The following is a 14743-nucleotide window of genomic DNA, read 5'->3' as shown; positions in this document are numbered from 1 at the left end:
ATGAATTCCAACTTGATTTTGTGTCAGTACATGATCTGCTGAGGTCTAATTAATAGGTATAATTAATTAAATGATGTCATTACAGTCCTATGTGGCCTTTCCAGCATTAGATATTAGAAAAGTAGGAGCATTTGACATCAGCTCCCTAAGCTTTTACTAGTATGTTAGATAATTGGTAACATAATTAAATGGCATTGAAGTTAAACTGTTGGTTGAAAACACCAGTATTCTGAGTGTCAGTTCTGGTTCCATGATTAATTTGCTATGTTACTTTCTTCTGCATTTTATTTCCTGAAAAATAGGAACGAGAAATGGTACATGTGAAAAATAGATGTTAAGAAGAAAATTTGCAAATGTAAAGCTATGTAGATTTTGCCACAGAGTATTTCAAAATTACTGTTTGTCCTTCTCTTCCTGTCTGACCACATTTCTAAGAAATAATGAGCTGAGCTGTCTTGAATGAACAGATCGTGGCGGAAGGACTTTGGCACGTAGAGAAGCACGTTATCTACTTTTAGTCCCCAAAACTTTATCACTGACTTCATAATTCCTTTAGTGCACTGCGTGGAATCAGCTCCGAGACCTACGCAGGCCCCATGGAGGAACAGGCCCTTCTCACCCAGCCTTTCTGTGCATGAAACAATAGATTTACGAAATACTCTGTACTTTCATTGCTGCCCAGAAAGTGGGATATTCTCTCATGAAAACATTTATTAATAGAACTTGGGTGTCAGTTTTAAAGAACCCACTCTAGGGGCACCTGGATGGCTCAGTTAGTTAACTCACTGCCTTCGGCTCAGGTCATGATCCCCAGTCCCGGTATCAAGTCCCACATCGGGCTCCATGCTCAGCGGGGGTCCGCTTCTCCCTCTGACCCTCTCCCATCTCATGCACTCTCTCTCAAGTAAGTAAATAAAATGTTAAAAAAAAAAAAAAGAACCCACTCTGTCTTAAGTCTCTGTTAAAATAAACACTGATCTCAGCATCAAGTGTATGCCCGTCCCCACAGATGGCACTTATAGCCACACAGGTTTCTTTCTCCAGAATGAAGGATTGACAGCCATCAGCCTTACTCTTTGCCTTATTCCCTTTCCAACACAAATAAGATTTTTCAAATAAGTCTATTAGGGCCTTATCTTATCAAAGTCTTTGTTGTTTTTGAAAATTATTTTCATTTCTTGAGCATTCAGAAAGAAGCATCAAAAACCAAAACCACTTTTGACAGTTCTCAGTGGAATAAAAGTGATGGAACACCATCCCCTAGATTTTCATCCTCAAAAGTGATCTCTTCTGAAGGAAAATGATAGAGTTTTCAAGGAGCTGTGATTTTTCTTCCTCCTTTGATCTAGTTACTCGTGCTTTCCAACAGATACTTCATAGAGAGTCTGTGTCAAAATCTTCAGAGGAAGTTAGCGGGAGAAGTTGACAGCCTTTATCTTCTGCCTTTGGGCAGCTTGGAGTCTTGCTGTGTTAAGAAGGGCAAACAGGATTGAGTTCCTAGAGATAATCTGTGGCTTAAGAATCCAAGCTATTGGGGCACCTGGGTGGCTCAATGGGTTAAAGCTCAGGTCATGATCCCAGAGTCCTGGGATGGAGCCCCACATTGGGCTCTCTGCTCAGCGGGGAGCCTGCTTCCCTTCCTCTCTCTCTGCCTACTTGTGATTTCTGTCAGATAAATGAATAAAATCTTTTTAAAAAAAGAAAAAGAATCCAGGCTAGTGACTCAGCTAGCCATGTGTTCAAATCCTGCCCTTACCCTTATTACTTCCCACCTATGAGACAAACTTATCTCCAGGAACCTGAGAAATATCTGCAAAACAAATACAATGTTAACAATCATCTCCTAGAGATGCTATGAGGATGAACGAGGTAATGAATTATGCATATAAAGTATTTACCCTGGTACCCGAGCTGCAAATAAGTACTTAAAAAGCAGTAGCTATTATTTCTTGGCAAACGCTAAAAAGGAGAATAATGATTATATAAAACAAGTTTTTTAAGTGGCCTTTGAGAATTATAGTACAAAACTTATTCACAAATTGTAAATATGGACCATGTTTTCATTTTTCTTAATAGGCATTTTGAATTGTATGGCGTACAATGTTGGTCTCCTAGGAGCAAAGGTATTTTCCGGTCCTTCAAGCGAACAGTTTGGCTATGCAGTGCAGCAGTTTGTAAATCCAGATGGCAACTGGTAAGAATATTCTTTTTATGATTTCAATAAAAATACTAAATAAATTTAATATTTAACTCTAATAGCTTGTTCAAGTTGGTACACGAATGTATTATTAATGGATAGCCTTCAAATACCCTTAAATGAAGGATCTGTCCTTGAGAGTCGGTAACTTTCAGGTTGATAATTAATGAGACAGTATAATGGCACTTTTTAAAAACCTAGATAGAAAATTTTCTCGAAATATTCCATAGTCAATTCACAGTAGCAGTTTTGACCATTTAATTAATGGTCAGGGAGGGAGGGAAAGAGGAAGAGAAGGAGGAAGAAAGGGATAGGTAGGTGGGTGGATCAGATGGATATACACACATACATACATACATACATGCATACATACAGTGGTCTTCATTTCTTATTCTGTAAACTGTATCCACCATTGAGCTTTGTAAATGGTCAGCTAGATCATGCTGGCTATTGGCCAGTTCTAGATGATAGAATTTTTCCCTAAATTTTTTCCTTCAGCAAGTCTTTATCCACTGGCTTTATTCTAAGTCAACCATCCCTCCCATAAGACACTCGCAAGCATTTGAGCAGAATTTAGTCCCCTTTCCTTAGTGCCTTTGCATCCTCTGCTTTTGCATGAAAGTGCCCCCCAGTTTTTTCATGCCATCTAATGGTTACATTTAAACCATGGTTACATTTATATATACTACCGACCCGGATATGGAAATATATACTCCCATTGCTGGTTTAGGTTTCCCACAAAAATAATGAAAATCAATGCAAGGGAGTTCAGATGATTCTGAAAGTTGTCTTTAGGTAGAACTGTAGCTCCTCTCTTGTTAGTGTTGATGTGCACTGGTCACAGGAGTCCTGCCATTGGAAACTTAACTCCCCATTGCCACAGAAGGTTCCAGACTCACTCTGGAGCTTCCAATCGGATCCTTCAGAGCTCCTTCCAAAGATTGAATGAGCTATTGTTGGCTTATCAAGTAAGAGCTATAATTAATTCTCTTTTTTTCTGTGAGACCTTATGTTTGATGCTCAAAGAATTAATTTCATAGACACATTTAAAATCCAAATTATTCACATTTTGGAGGAGGCCTATCCGTGTGATAAAGAAACAAAATGAAATTATCACTCGAGAGGTACGTCTAAGGGTCTAAGAAGGCATCTTGAAGGAGGTGAATCACGAGGTGGGTCTTAAAGGGAGGAGATGAATAGGCAGGAGAGAAGCATTAACTAAAATGAGGAGACTTGGAAAGTAAGGGATGCTGGAGTTTGCCAGTCATCTGGAAGGATAAAATCTGGTTGAAAACCCAAAGAGTAGCAATTATTGACATCATTTGGGATGTGAGAGGACCTCTCTAACTATTATCTTATTAGGCTTTGATAACCATAAACTGTAGTCAGAAAGCTAGAAGGATGTTATGGTTGGTATAGTTTGACCTTGGAATCTAGCAGATGACCCACAATTTTTTATGTCCAGCCCCAATTCTTTCCTGAACTGTAGATACCCATAAGAACCCTCACTATATTAATGCCTACTAGACATAAAAGGTAAACATATCAAACTTAAACAAATATCTGATTTTCTGCACTAGCTAATGAGACCAAAAGTTCTCAACTCCTCTCTTTCTGCCACCTCCCCCATATCTCATCCATTTGCCAGTCCTGTTGGCACCACCACCAAAATACATGTGATAAGAGTCACTGGGTTTCCCCTGTCTTCCCTGCAGCCCCTGCTCAAAGCCAGCATGAGCCCTTGGGGGTACTGCTGCAGCCACTTCTCAGTCCATCTCCTGTTTCCCTTCTTACCCCTCAGGGCAATCTTGTGAACTCTTTTTTTTTTTTTTTTTTTTTAAGATTTTATTTATTTATTTGACAGACAGAGATCACAAGTAGGCAGAGAAACAGGCAGAGAGAGAGGAGGAAGCAGGCTTCCTGCAGAGCAGAGAGCCTGACACAGGACTCGATCCCAGGACCCCAGGATCATGACCCGAGCAGGAGGCTTTAAACCCACTGAGCCACCCAGGCGCCCCCAATCTTGTGAACTCTTAAATACATGATTCAAATAATGTCACTGCCTAGACGAAAACCCTCTGTGGCTTCCTACTGCTATTAGAATACATTAAAATTCCACAAAGGGTCTTCTGTGATCTGATATCAGTCTGCCTGACCCATCTCGTGATTTATCCCCTCGCCCCTGTGCTCCATGAATTGTGTCTTCTGTCTGTCCCTTGAACATACGAAGCTCATTACTACGTCAAAGCTTCTGCACCTGCTTTTCTCCTATAAGGAGCAATCTTCCCAGGATCTTCACTTGGCTGCTAGGTTCCCATTTTTCAGTCTCAGCTCACGTGTCTCCTCTTCATAGAAACCTTCCAGAGCATTCATGTCTGCCAAAACGAGATCGCAACACACCTCCCAGCCACTCTCCTACCTTCCGTGTAGATTTATTTTCTGCATAATAGTTCTTAGCATCTAAAGTCACCTTCATTTGTTTATATGCTCATTGTCTGTCTTCTGCCCTGTCTCTGAATAGAAGCACATTATTTTTTTCCAGTGGTGTGTACTCAGAAACAGAGTGCTATGTGGCACCAAGTAGGGGATCAATGATTATTTACTGAATGAGTGAATGAAAGTCCTATTTCCAAATGAATCACCTCAGGTACTCTACAAAGTGAATTATAGTAGTTGACTTAAGTGTGACCTGAACAAGACCTTTGGAAGGACTCTGATGGCCTGCTTCCTAAGTGTGACCTTGCTGAGGACAATCTGCCATCAAGCTTGAGGTTGTTCTTTTCAAGTGACAAGGTAAAGGTTGTTCTTTCTTGGGAAAGGTCATTCTGAGAGAAAGAGCCACCATCAGGAGGAGATGCTGTCAGAGACAGCAAGCCTACCCAGGATTGGAAGGCAGCTCAACTACTGGCCACGCTGCAGGTTGAAGTTGAGTAAGACCAACAGGGACAAAATGTTGACAGGAATCTAGCAGGCAGAGTCCTGGGAATGGGAGAGGCAGCCATACATCCTTTCTGTCTCCATGATTCTCTCGGAAGATGCAAAGCATTCTTTAAAGATGAGTGTATCGGCAACTTGATGATGAGATTCTGGTGCTGATCAGGTTATGTCCAGATCAAGGAAAGTAGACATTCCTAAGTCCTACCGTGGCCTTCTCATGACATTCCAGAAAGATGTATAAACACAGGACAGTGACTTGTGGGGAACAAGGCACCACTCTATTATTGGCTGGGCTGGTGCTTTTAACTCCAGTGTAGAGCATTCTGGTAAGGTATAATGTTAGCCTTACTTCCCTCAAGCCTGTTTATAAGAGCACACCCCAGCACACAAGCTGAGGAGAAGGGAGAGTACGTGTGTTCCCCGAGAGGCTGAGTCCTGTGGCAGTGCAGAGCTGCAAGGAAAGATAGCCAAAGCAGGCGTGGCATTCCAGTCTGTCCTTTCACTGTGCTGGCTTTCTGAAAGCAAAGAAGCAGAAGAGGCTGCGTCGTGGACTTGATCCCCTACAGGCTGGACCCTGTGTGAGGTGCAAAGTAGAAAACATCGACTGACCTTTTAAGGAGTGTGGAGTATTGTCAAAGCGGAAGATGGATAGGCAGAGCCGGCAGCCATGAGAAGAAATACCAGAGATAGAGTAAAAGCCAACCCCACGTGGTGACTAGTGTTGCTGTTCTTTCAGGGTCATAACTGTATTATCTTACTATTAGGAGCTCATTCTCTCCTCCCAAAGCGTGGGACACTCGAGGGACAAGATTTCCTCCTGGTCCCTCTCTTGTCAGCCTGGCCCTGCCAAGGTGCCTTGCCTCGGAGGACAGGGCTGTGGCAGGATCCAGCGATGGCGTGTCCCACTGCAGGGCTGGGGTGGGCCGCAGCGAGGACAGGCAGCCCTCACAGCTCTCAGGCTCAAGGAAAATAATATGAAACTTGGAGTCCAGAATTGCCTATTTGTTTTGACGATTGGCACCGTGCCCTTCTCCACTCCTAATTTATGACAACTGCACAGACATTATGGAAGTAGCAGATGTGGGAAGGGCTGTTTAAACATTAACTTTCCTCCTGATACTAATCAAGTTAACTTTGGGCACAGAAAGTGGGATTACTGTGAATTCCTTTAATAACTGTGAGTCTTTTTCTCTTGGACTTAAATAACACACTCACACATACACACATACACACCCTTTTATTTTCTTACTCTCTTACTGCTTGTCCTGAAGCTGCTGTTTGGATAGCTTTTCCGCTGCTCTCTTTGACTTTCTGTACAGTCTGCATTGTTGAGCCCCAACTCTCTCTCTCAGCCCTTTCCTCCCTTCTAACATCTCGCCTGTGGCTCTACCTGAGTTTTCTTTTTTTAAAGATTTTGTTTATTTGACAGAGAGAAAGAGATCACAAATAGGCAGAGAGGCAGGCGGGGGGGTGGGGAGGCAGGCTCCCCGCCGAGGAGAGAGCCCGATGCAGGACTCGATCCCAGGACCCTGAGATCATGACCTGAGCCAAAGGCAGAGGCCCAACCCACTGAGCCACGCAGGCGCCCCTCTACCTGAGTTTTCTTAAACCACGCTCCTTATTTTTCAAGTACAACTTCAGCTGTCCCATATGTCCCTTGTTTCTTAGAAACAAGGTGTGGTTTACATTGGGATGGACAAGATTTTCCCAAAATGATCTTGATACTTTTGCTTGTTTTATTTACTAAACTTTTATTACACTGTCAACTTTTACTCTAGAAATAATGCGGATTGGCTTTAAGAGTTTTTTTAAGTGTTTTTTTTAACAGTCTCAAACAAGCTCCATAATTTTAAATGCAAGATTACCTCCCAAGCAGTGCAACAGAACACCCCTCTGCCTGTAAGTAAAGCTGTGGTCTGCTCCCCCTTCTGTGTCACTTTGAAGCCCCCATTGTATACACAGGATATACAAACGTAGATGAGGCAATTCTTATCAGAAGCAATTATACAAAGGATTGAGATATGTTTAAAGTCATTTCCTGGAAGCTTGTGGTGATATGTACTGTCTCTGTTTGTCTAATCCAAAGGCCTGCCGCATGAACAGTCTGAGCTCATTATATGACTCAAAAACCTTAGAACAGTCACTTGTGTAACAGAAACTGTCTGGAAACAAGGGGTATTTCCAGTGGGAGAGATGTAGTTTCTTGGGTCAGCAAGGACTGGTGCATACTTGTTCCTAAAGAAAAAAAGAGAAATATAATGAACATGTGTTATGGCCAATAAAAAATTCCATTATGTATGAGCTTATATTATAGTTCTAACTTTTTTAACTAAGAAAAATATGAATAAAACTCTATGTGTGTTATAACAGCTTGTCTATAAGAGATATGGGAGAGAATTTTAGATGAATAAGAAATACTCAGTTTTATAACACATACCAAAGATTATGCCATATGTAGGTTGGGAATAACAGTAATTTACTGTTATTTGTAATATTTATTTACTGATATTTGTAATATTTAAAAGTACTGAGTACTCTTTCTTTGCTGAACATGTAATACTCACAATGGCTCTATTATCACTCCTTTTACAAATGAGGGGACTGAAACTTAGAAAGGTTAAGTAGTTTGCCTAAGATTACAGAGCTAAGAAGTAATGTGCAAAACAGAGATAAGATGTTCCAAGTGTACATATTTTTTTTTAAGTATCCAAAAAAGAGAGTGGTAAAAGGTAATTGGCATTTATAAAAAATATTTAATTCTATTGTCATGTAAACTTGATAAAGTAAGATCAACTTCATTCAGTATTTTGAATTGAAATTTCTGTTACAAAACAGCGTTGCCTGAACAACGATGACAGTTCCCATCTGTCTTTCATTCTCTCGTGGACAGAAGTTTGTCATATAAGTCAGGAGCCAGAGCACAAGGGTTTTACCCTTAGTTTCCCCACCCCTAGCTGGGTGACTTTGAAAAAGGCACACACCCTCTCTGGAGCACAAAAGAGAGGGCCATTCCTACCAAACTGGAATGTTTTGAGCACCTTGTGAGAGTATAAAAGTAAAGAACTTCACTGGTGAAATCCAAATAAAATCTGTAGCTTAGTTAAAAAAAAAAAAAAACAAAAACAGAAGAAGAAGAAGGAAGTAAATCACTTCAAAAACCAAACCACTTTAGGAATAAATCTAACCAAAGAGTACAGTTTTCTATACTCAGAAAACTGTAAAACACTAATGAAAGAAATTGAAGATGACTCAAAGAAATGGGAAGATATTCCATGCTCATGGATTAGAAGAACAAATACTGTTAAAATTTCTATACGACCCAAAGCAGTCTACACATTTAGTGGAATCCCTATCAAAATACCTACAGCATTCTTCGAGCTAGAATACACAATCCTAAAATTTGTATGGAACCCCAAAAGGCCCTGAATCGCCAGAGCAAAGCTGGAGGCATTACAATTCTAGACTTCTAGTTATAACACTGTAGTGATCAAAATAGTAAGGTACTGGTACAAAAATAGTGAAACAGAAGAGAAAACCAGAAATAAGCCCACAACTCTACAGTCACTTAATCTTCAGTAAAGCAGGAAAAAGGCAGTCTCTTCAACAAATGATGTTGGAGAAACTGGACAGCTACATGAAAGAGGAAATAACTTTCTTATACCATATACAAAAATAAATTCAAAATGGGTTTAAAAACCTAAAGAAACCATTAAAGACCTAAAGAAGCCTAAAGACCTGAAGAGACAAGAGACCATCAAAATTTTAGATGAGAACACAGGCAGTAGAACTATTTGACATCAGCCATAGCATTTTTTTCTTGAGATGCCTCCTGAGGCAAGGGAAACAAAACTGTTGGGACTACATCAACATAAAAAACTTCTGCATAGTGAAGGAAACAATCAAAAAAATCAAAAGGCAACTTACTGAATGGGAGAAGACATTTGCAAATGACATATCTGATAAAGGGTTAGTATGCAAAATATATAAAGAACTTATGGGACTTGTAACACCTGGTGGCTCAGTCACTTAAGCATCTGACTCTTGATTTCAGCTCAGCTCTTGATCTCAGGGTTATGAGTTCAAACCCCACATTGGGCTCCATGCTAGGCATGGGGCCTGAAAAAAAGAAAAAAAAAAAAGAACTTGTGGAACTCAATAACCAAAAAATAAATAGATAAATAAATCCTATTTTTTTTTTTAAATGGGCAAAAGACATGAATAGACGTTTCTCCAGAGAAGGCATACAGATGGCCAGCAAGCACATGAAAAGCTGTTCATAATCACTTATCATCAGGGAAATGCAAATCAAGTCTATTATGATATATCACTTTACACCTGTCCAAATAAGTAAGATCAAAACACAAGAAAACAGATGTTGGCAAGAATGTGGAGAAAGGGAAACCTTCTTACACTGTTGGTGGGAATGCATACTGGTGCAGCCACTGTGGAAAACAGTTTAGAGTTTTTTGAGGAAAAAGTTAAAAATAGAACTGTCCCACAATCTAGTATTTGCACTACCGGTATTTACCCAAAGAATACAAAAACACTAATTCAAAGGGATATATGCACTTCTGTGTTTATAGCAGCGTTATTTACAAGAGCCAAGGTATGGAAGCAGCCCAAGTGTCCATCTATTGATGAATGGATATAGAATGTGGAAATATTATTCAGCCATAGAAAATAATGAAATCTTACCATTTGCAATAGCATAGATGGATGTAGAGAGTATAATGCTAAGTGAAATAACTTGGAGAAAGACAAATACTATGATTTCACAATTATGTGGAATTTAAGAAACAAAACAAATAAACAAAAGGAAAAAGAGAGAGAGAGAGAAAGTCCAAAAACAGACTCTTAATTATGGAGAGCAAACTGATGGTTACAAGAGGAGACGTGGGGGTGGGAGAATGGGTGAAACTTGTGTTGGGGATGAAGGAGGGCACTGGTGATGAGCACAGGGGTACATATGGAAGTGCTGAATCACTAGATGGTACACCTGCCACTAATATTACACTGTGTGTTAACTAACTGGAATTAAAATAAAAACGTAAAAAAAAAACCAGAAATAAACGATATCACTGTTTTAAACAAAGAAATAAATTATATCCACTGTTTAAAAAAAAAAACTAAGTCACTGTGCATATGTAAAGTGCTCTCCTTAGCATTATGTAAAAATACATAGGAAGAAAATCAGGATTTCTTGAAAATCAGTTCCTTCCTACCTCTCTCCACTGCCTGTTTCTCAACCATTTCTCATCTGTCATCGATTAGCTTCCATGCATATTGGATTAGCTTCAGTCCATTTCTTCTTCTTCTTGGCCAAGAATGCTATTCTGATCCCTTTTCCAAAATAATCATGTCTATGGCCTTTAAATATTAGCCAATATCATCCTTTATGTCTTTTTCCAAAGATAAAATTCTCTTGCCATTAGGGTGTCTTGGCAGTACCATTTACTGTGCTTACTTTGTTTATTCTCAGAGTTTGCTTTTATTTTAAACACATGACATAGATATGTATTCCTTTTTGTTCTTTCATTATATTTTATTTTTACTAACTTGAAATTAGTCCAATTTTTTATTCTGGAAAGGCATTAGAAGTCTGACTATAATAGTCTTAAACTTTTAAGCTTAAAAACTTAATATGTTATAAATAATTATTATGTTATTGCCATATAATTAAACCACCACTCAACACTTTTAATACAGATGTGCAAAATGGCATGTCTCCTATAAACAAAGATCTTCTCTAGGCAGGCAGGAGGGGCAGAATAGTGAACCAAGGACCTTTTAGAACCCCATGGACCACTCTGGTGTTGATGCACCTACATTTATTATACCATAGTTGTTCATTTCTTTTCCACAAGTTTAAATAATCTTTATGGCTAAATTGGTTCCATGTTTTCTGTTATTTATCATAAGTAAAAAATCTGTAGCAGAAAAGCACTTTAAATATCCCTGCTCTGATTTGTTTCTCCCTTCCCCCACTCTGGACACAAATTTGTATGTATACCTACACACACACACACACACACGCACACACACATATCTTTTGTGACTTTCATAATGGATAGATCCTCTACTCCCTAATGTCTGGAGACCTTCAATGATCTGTAAATATTCTCCATGCCTCGCTAGCTTGTCTTATAATTTAAAGCTTTCCACTGTGTTAACGCCTGAATGTCTGTTCCTGGAACAAAGTTCATTTACAAAAATGAATGGGGCTTACACATGCACACCTTCCTGGTGACCAGTTGTATGAAACTTTTCCATTAGTCTAACTCCATCCAAAGAGGGATTTGGGGAATACAAAGTGGCACAGGTGGAAACTGTTAATTTGTTTATGGCCAATAAGATGGGCAAACAATGAGTACTAGTCCTCTACAAGAGTTCTAAAAAGAACTTAACTGTGATAGAAAGAATCAGGGGTTTGAAATGAAAGGACACATGTGCAGATCTAGACTTTGTTGCCAATTAGACACTTAGACTTGGTTTTTTTAAAATAGGAAAACAGGAATAATTAAAACACCTGACCTTTATTTATTAGGATTAAAGAAAACTGTACATAAAAAGTACTTTATAAACTATAAAGCAGTATATAAATGTTGCTTTTCCAAATTCTATCATTGATAAAACAACCATCTGCCAAAGTATGTTGATGGAAGTACTATCTCATGGGCTTTGATTTACAAAAATGTGGTGGTCTTAAAAATCCTTCCTGCCCTTCAATGAATGTGGGATTTATGTCATCACGAGGCTTTAAATTGAATATATCAGCTTTTGATTTTAACTTTAGAAAAGCCGCATGTTAGATGAGTCAGCATAACAGAATCAGCTTTTATTTGATTCATTTGCTTCCAGTGCAAAAGCTAATTTCCAGGCTTTTTATGAAACAGAACAATAGGCTTAAGATGTTTTAGCAATAATGAGGTTGGTAGACTCCACATCAGGGAACTGAAAGACTTTGAGGGTTTAGCCATCTCCTATTTAAGGAAGTAGTCTGGCAGCCAAAGGAGTCTGAGGTAGCATAATGAAGTTTAGAAACTAAAATTGTCTTTCAACACATGCCAGAGGGTTTAACTTTTAAATTTATAACAACAGTATTTCCCAACCGGGAGCTAAAAATGCACTCTCTTTACCTGTCTTCCTCCTTCCTGGAGACTTGAAGTCTTCGCAGGTGATTTCTTTGCATCATAAACTCCTTTTACATTACAAGCAGGAAGCACGTAGCTGTATAGAACTCATCAGACCCCTTTTGTCATCAGTGGCTTGGAACTAACCAATGTAAGGAATAGTATTTACACTTAATATACTATAGACTTAGAAATTTCTTGTAATAATGTACTATATACAATAGGTTTATAATCCTAAGTAAAATATCCCCTTGGATGTCTGTAGGTATCTCAAGTTAAAATACCTCATGCTGGGACACCTGGGTGGCTCAGTTGGTTGGACGACTGCCTTCGGCTCAGGTCATGATCCCGGAGTCCTGAGATCGAGTCCCACATCGGGCTCCCAGCTCCATGCGGACTCTGCTTCTCCCTCTGATCTTCTCCTTGCTCATGCTCTCTCTCACTGTCTCTCTCTCAAATAAATAAATAAAATCTTAAAAAAAAAATACCTCATACTGAGCTCTTGAGCTCACCCTATCTCAAAATCTTGCTCTAAGGTATCCCCCTTATCTGATCTTGACCACTTGGTTCCTTCTAGATTCTCAGCAGAGAAAACTTGGAGTCCTCCTTGACTGTGTTTATGTGCGTGTGTGTGGGTGTGGGTGTGTGTATTTAAAAACTAATCTCTTGAGAAATTCTGCTAGCCCCACCTTCAGAATATATCTAAAATAAGATCACTTCTCACCAGCCCTGTAGGAGACCCTCATCACCTCTTGTCTGGATTTTGCATTTGCCTCTGAAGTGTTTCACCAGCTTCACCTTTGCCTAGTGCAGTAATTCTCAACAAGGCAGCCTTCACAATCCTTCTAAAAATGTCAGATCACATCACCACTGTGCTAAAAACCCTCCAATGACTTTCTCATGTCACTCAGAGGCAAAGCCATGTTCTTAGAATTTCATACCAATCTTATGGGACCTGGCCTCATTACCAATCTGACCGCATCTCCTCCCACATTCTTCCTCATACACTGTGGTCCGACCACGGGGCTTTTGCACTTGCTGTTCCCACAGCCTAGTAATCTTCCACCAGAGTCTTATGGTTTACTCCTTCACTTCCTTCAAGTCTTTGCTTAAATGGCACCTTCTCAGTGAGGCCTTTTGTGACTATTCTAATAAAGATTATACCACACCCTCCATGCCACACTTCTGTCTTGTTCCTTTTTCCCACTGATCACCATCATGATATGTTTTATATGCTTATTAAATTTATTGTCTGTTTTTCCCCACTAGAATGTAAGCTCCATGAGATCAGAAATGCTTGACTGATTTATTCACTGATGTATCCCCAGTGCCTAGAATCAGGTCTGGCACATAGTAGGTTTGGCCACCATATATAGCTGCACAGGTTGCATACTTAACAAGGTCAGAGCACTCTATTTATATGGAAATGGTATACCTTGGAGTTGTGCAAAATTTCAGCGCCACAGGATTTTTAAAAAAATCTTTGTTGAATCAAAGAAAACATGTTTTGCCCTAGTATTTTAAGTACACCTCTGTCAATAATCTCTAGAAAAATCGCTAGTATTAAAGGAACACTTGGAGAGTTTATAGACTCACAGACCAAAGGAAGATATTTATAACAGCCCCTGGATTGTGGGTTTAAAACTACCTACACCTCCATAAATACTGTTTACTAACTAAACAAAGTATTTTGAATTTCACTGGAGGTGGGCAAATTGACTGTGTTTTGGAACTCTACATAATCACTATTTCCCCACAAGATAATTGAACAGTAAGTGTTATTTTAAGTCATCTTGGAAGAATTCCCAGTTTCACTGTAGGAAAAAGAGTTTATATCTTGGGATTTTGTTTTGTTTTGAGAATCAGCACACATGACTGTTCATACAGCTCTTGTGTCTGGTTGCAACGTTAGATCCATTCCTTCAAAGATGTTTTGCCATATTTCAGCAGGGTTTACTCATTCACCTATCCTATTCTCTACCTTGGTAACGTTTTCTCCTGGCATGTTGCTTCCTGTTACGGCTGATTACATAAGATTTGATAGATAAATATACCAGCCTCCCTCATCTTCCTGTCTGAGTAACGCAGGAGTGTCACAATTTCCTTGGAGTAGCCACTGGTGATGTCATAACCTTTCCTTAGAAGGATGAATTGTCAGGAACCAGGATTTCACTGAGGCCTGCTGGTAGAAATGACGAAAGTCTACTGGAAATGTTGCCAATAAAGGAGTTGCCAATGGTCTTTGAAACGTTCTCTAGTAACGTAGTTACTAGTATGACCTGGAGGCTACTTACTAATGTGGTTCGCTATATTGAAAGAATGAGTCCTATATGATGAGGACACCCTGGTTCTTTACCAGTCACCAAAATGATTTGGTTTTCCACTGGTATCTGTTATGTTATGAGGTTAACATGGCATCATACTGTCAGAGATTCTTTGAGAGATTTACAAGTATTTTCACATCCTTTGAGTTAAGAGG

At 39.4% G+C, this 14743-nt stretch overlaps 1 protein-coding gene across 2 annotated transcripts in view; it reads left to right on the top strand.

The window, feature by feature from the left end:
• ITGA2 (integrin subunit alpha 2) overlaps positions 1 to 14743 on the top strand; it is a 110654-nt gene that overhangs the window by 25317 nt on the left and 70594 nt on the right. For both annotated transcript variants that reach the window (XM_082723224.1, XM_082723223.1), the window contains exon 2: positions 2077 to 2194. In XM_082723224.1, coding sequence (XP_082579350.1) covers positions 2077 to 2194 — 118 coding nt within the window. The remainder of the gene's footprint in view (positions 1 to 2076; positions 2195 to 14743) is intronic.

This window comes from Mustela nivalis (assembly GCF_964662115.1).
Source record: "Mustela nivalis genome assembly, chromosome: 3".
Classification (NCBI taxonomy): Eukaryota; Metazoa; Chordata; class Mammalia; order Carnivora; family Mustelidae; genus Mustela; species Mustela nivalis.
The sequence above is the reverse complement of the archived record's forward strand: the minus strand, read 5'-3'. Positions and strand labels throughout refer to the sequence as shown.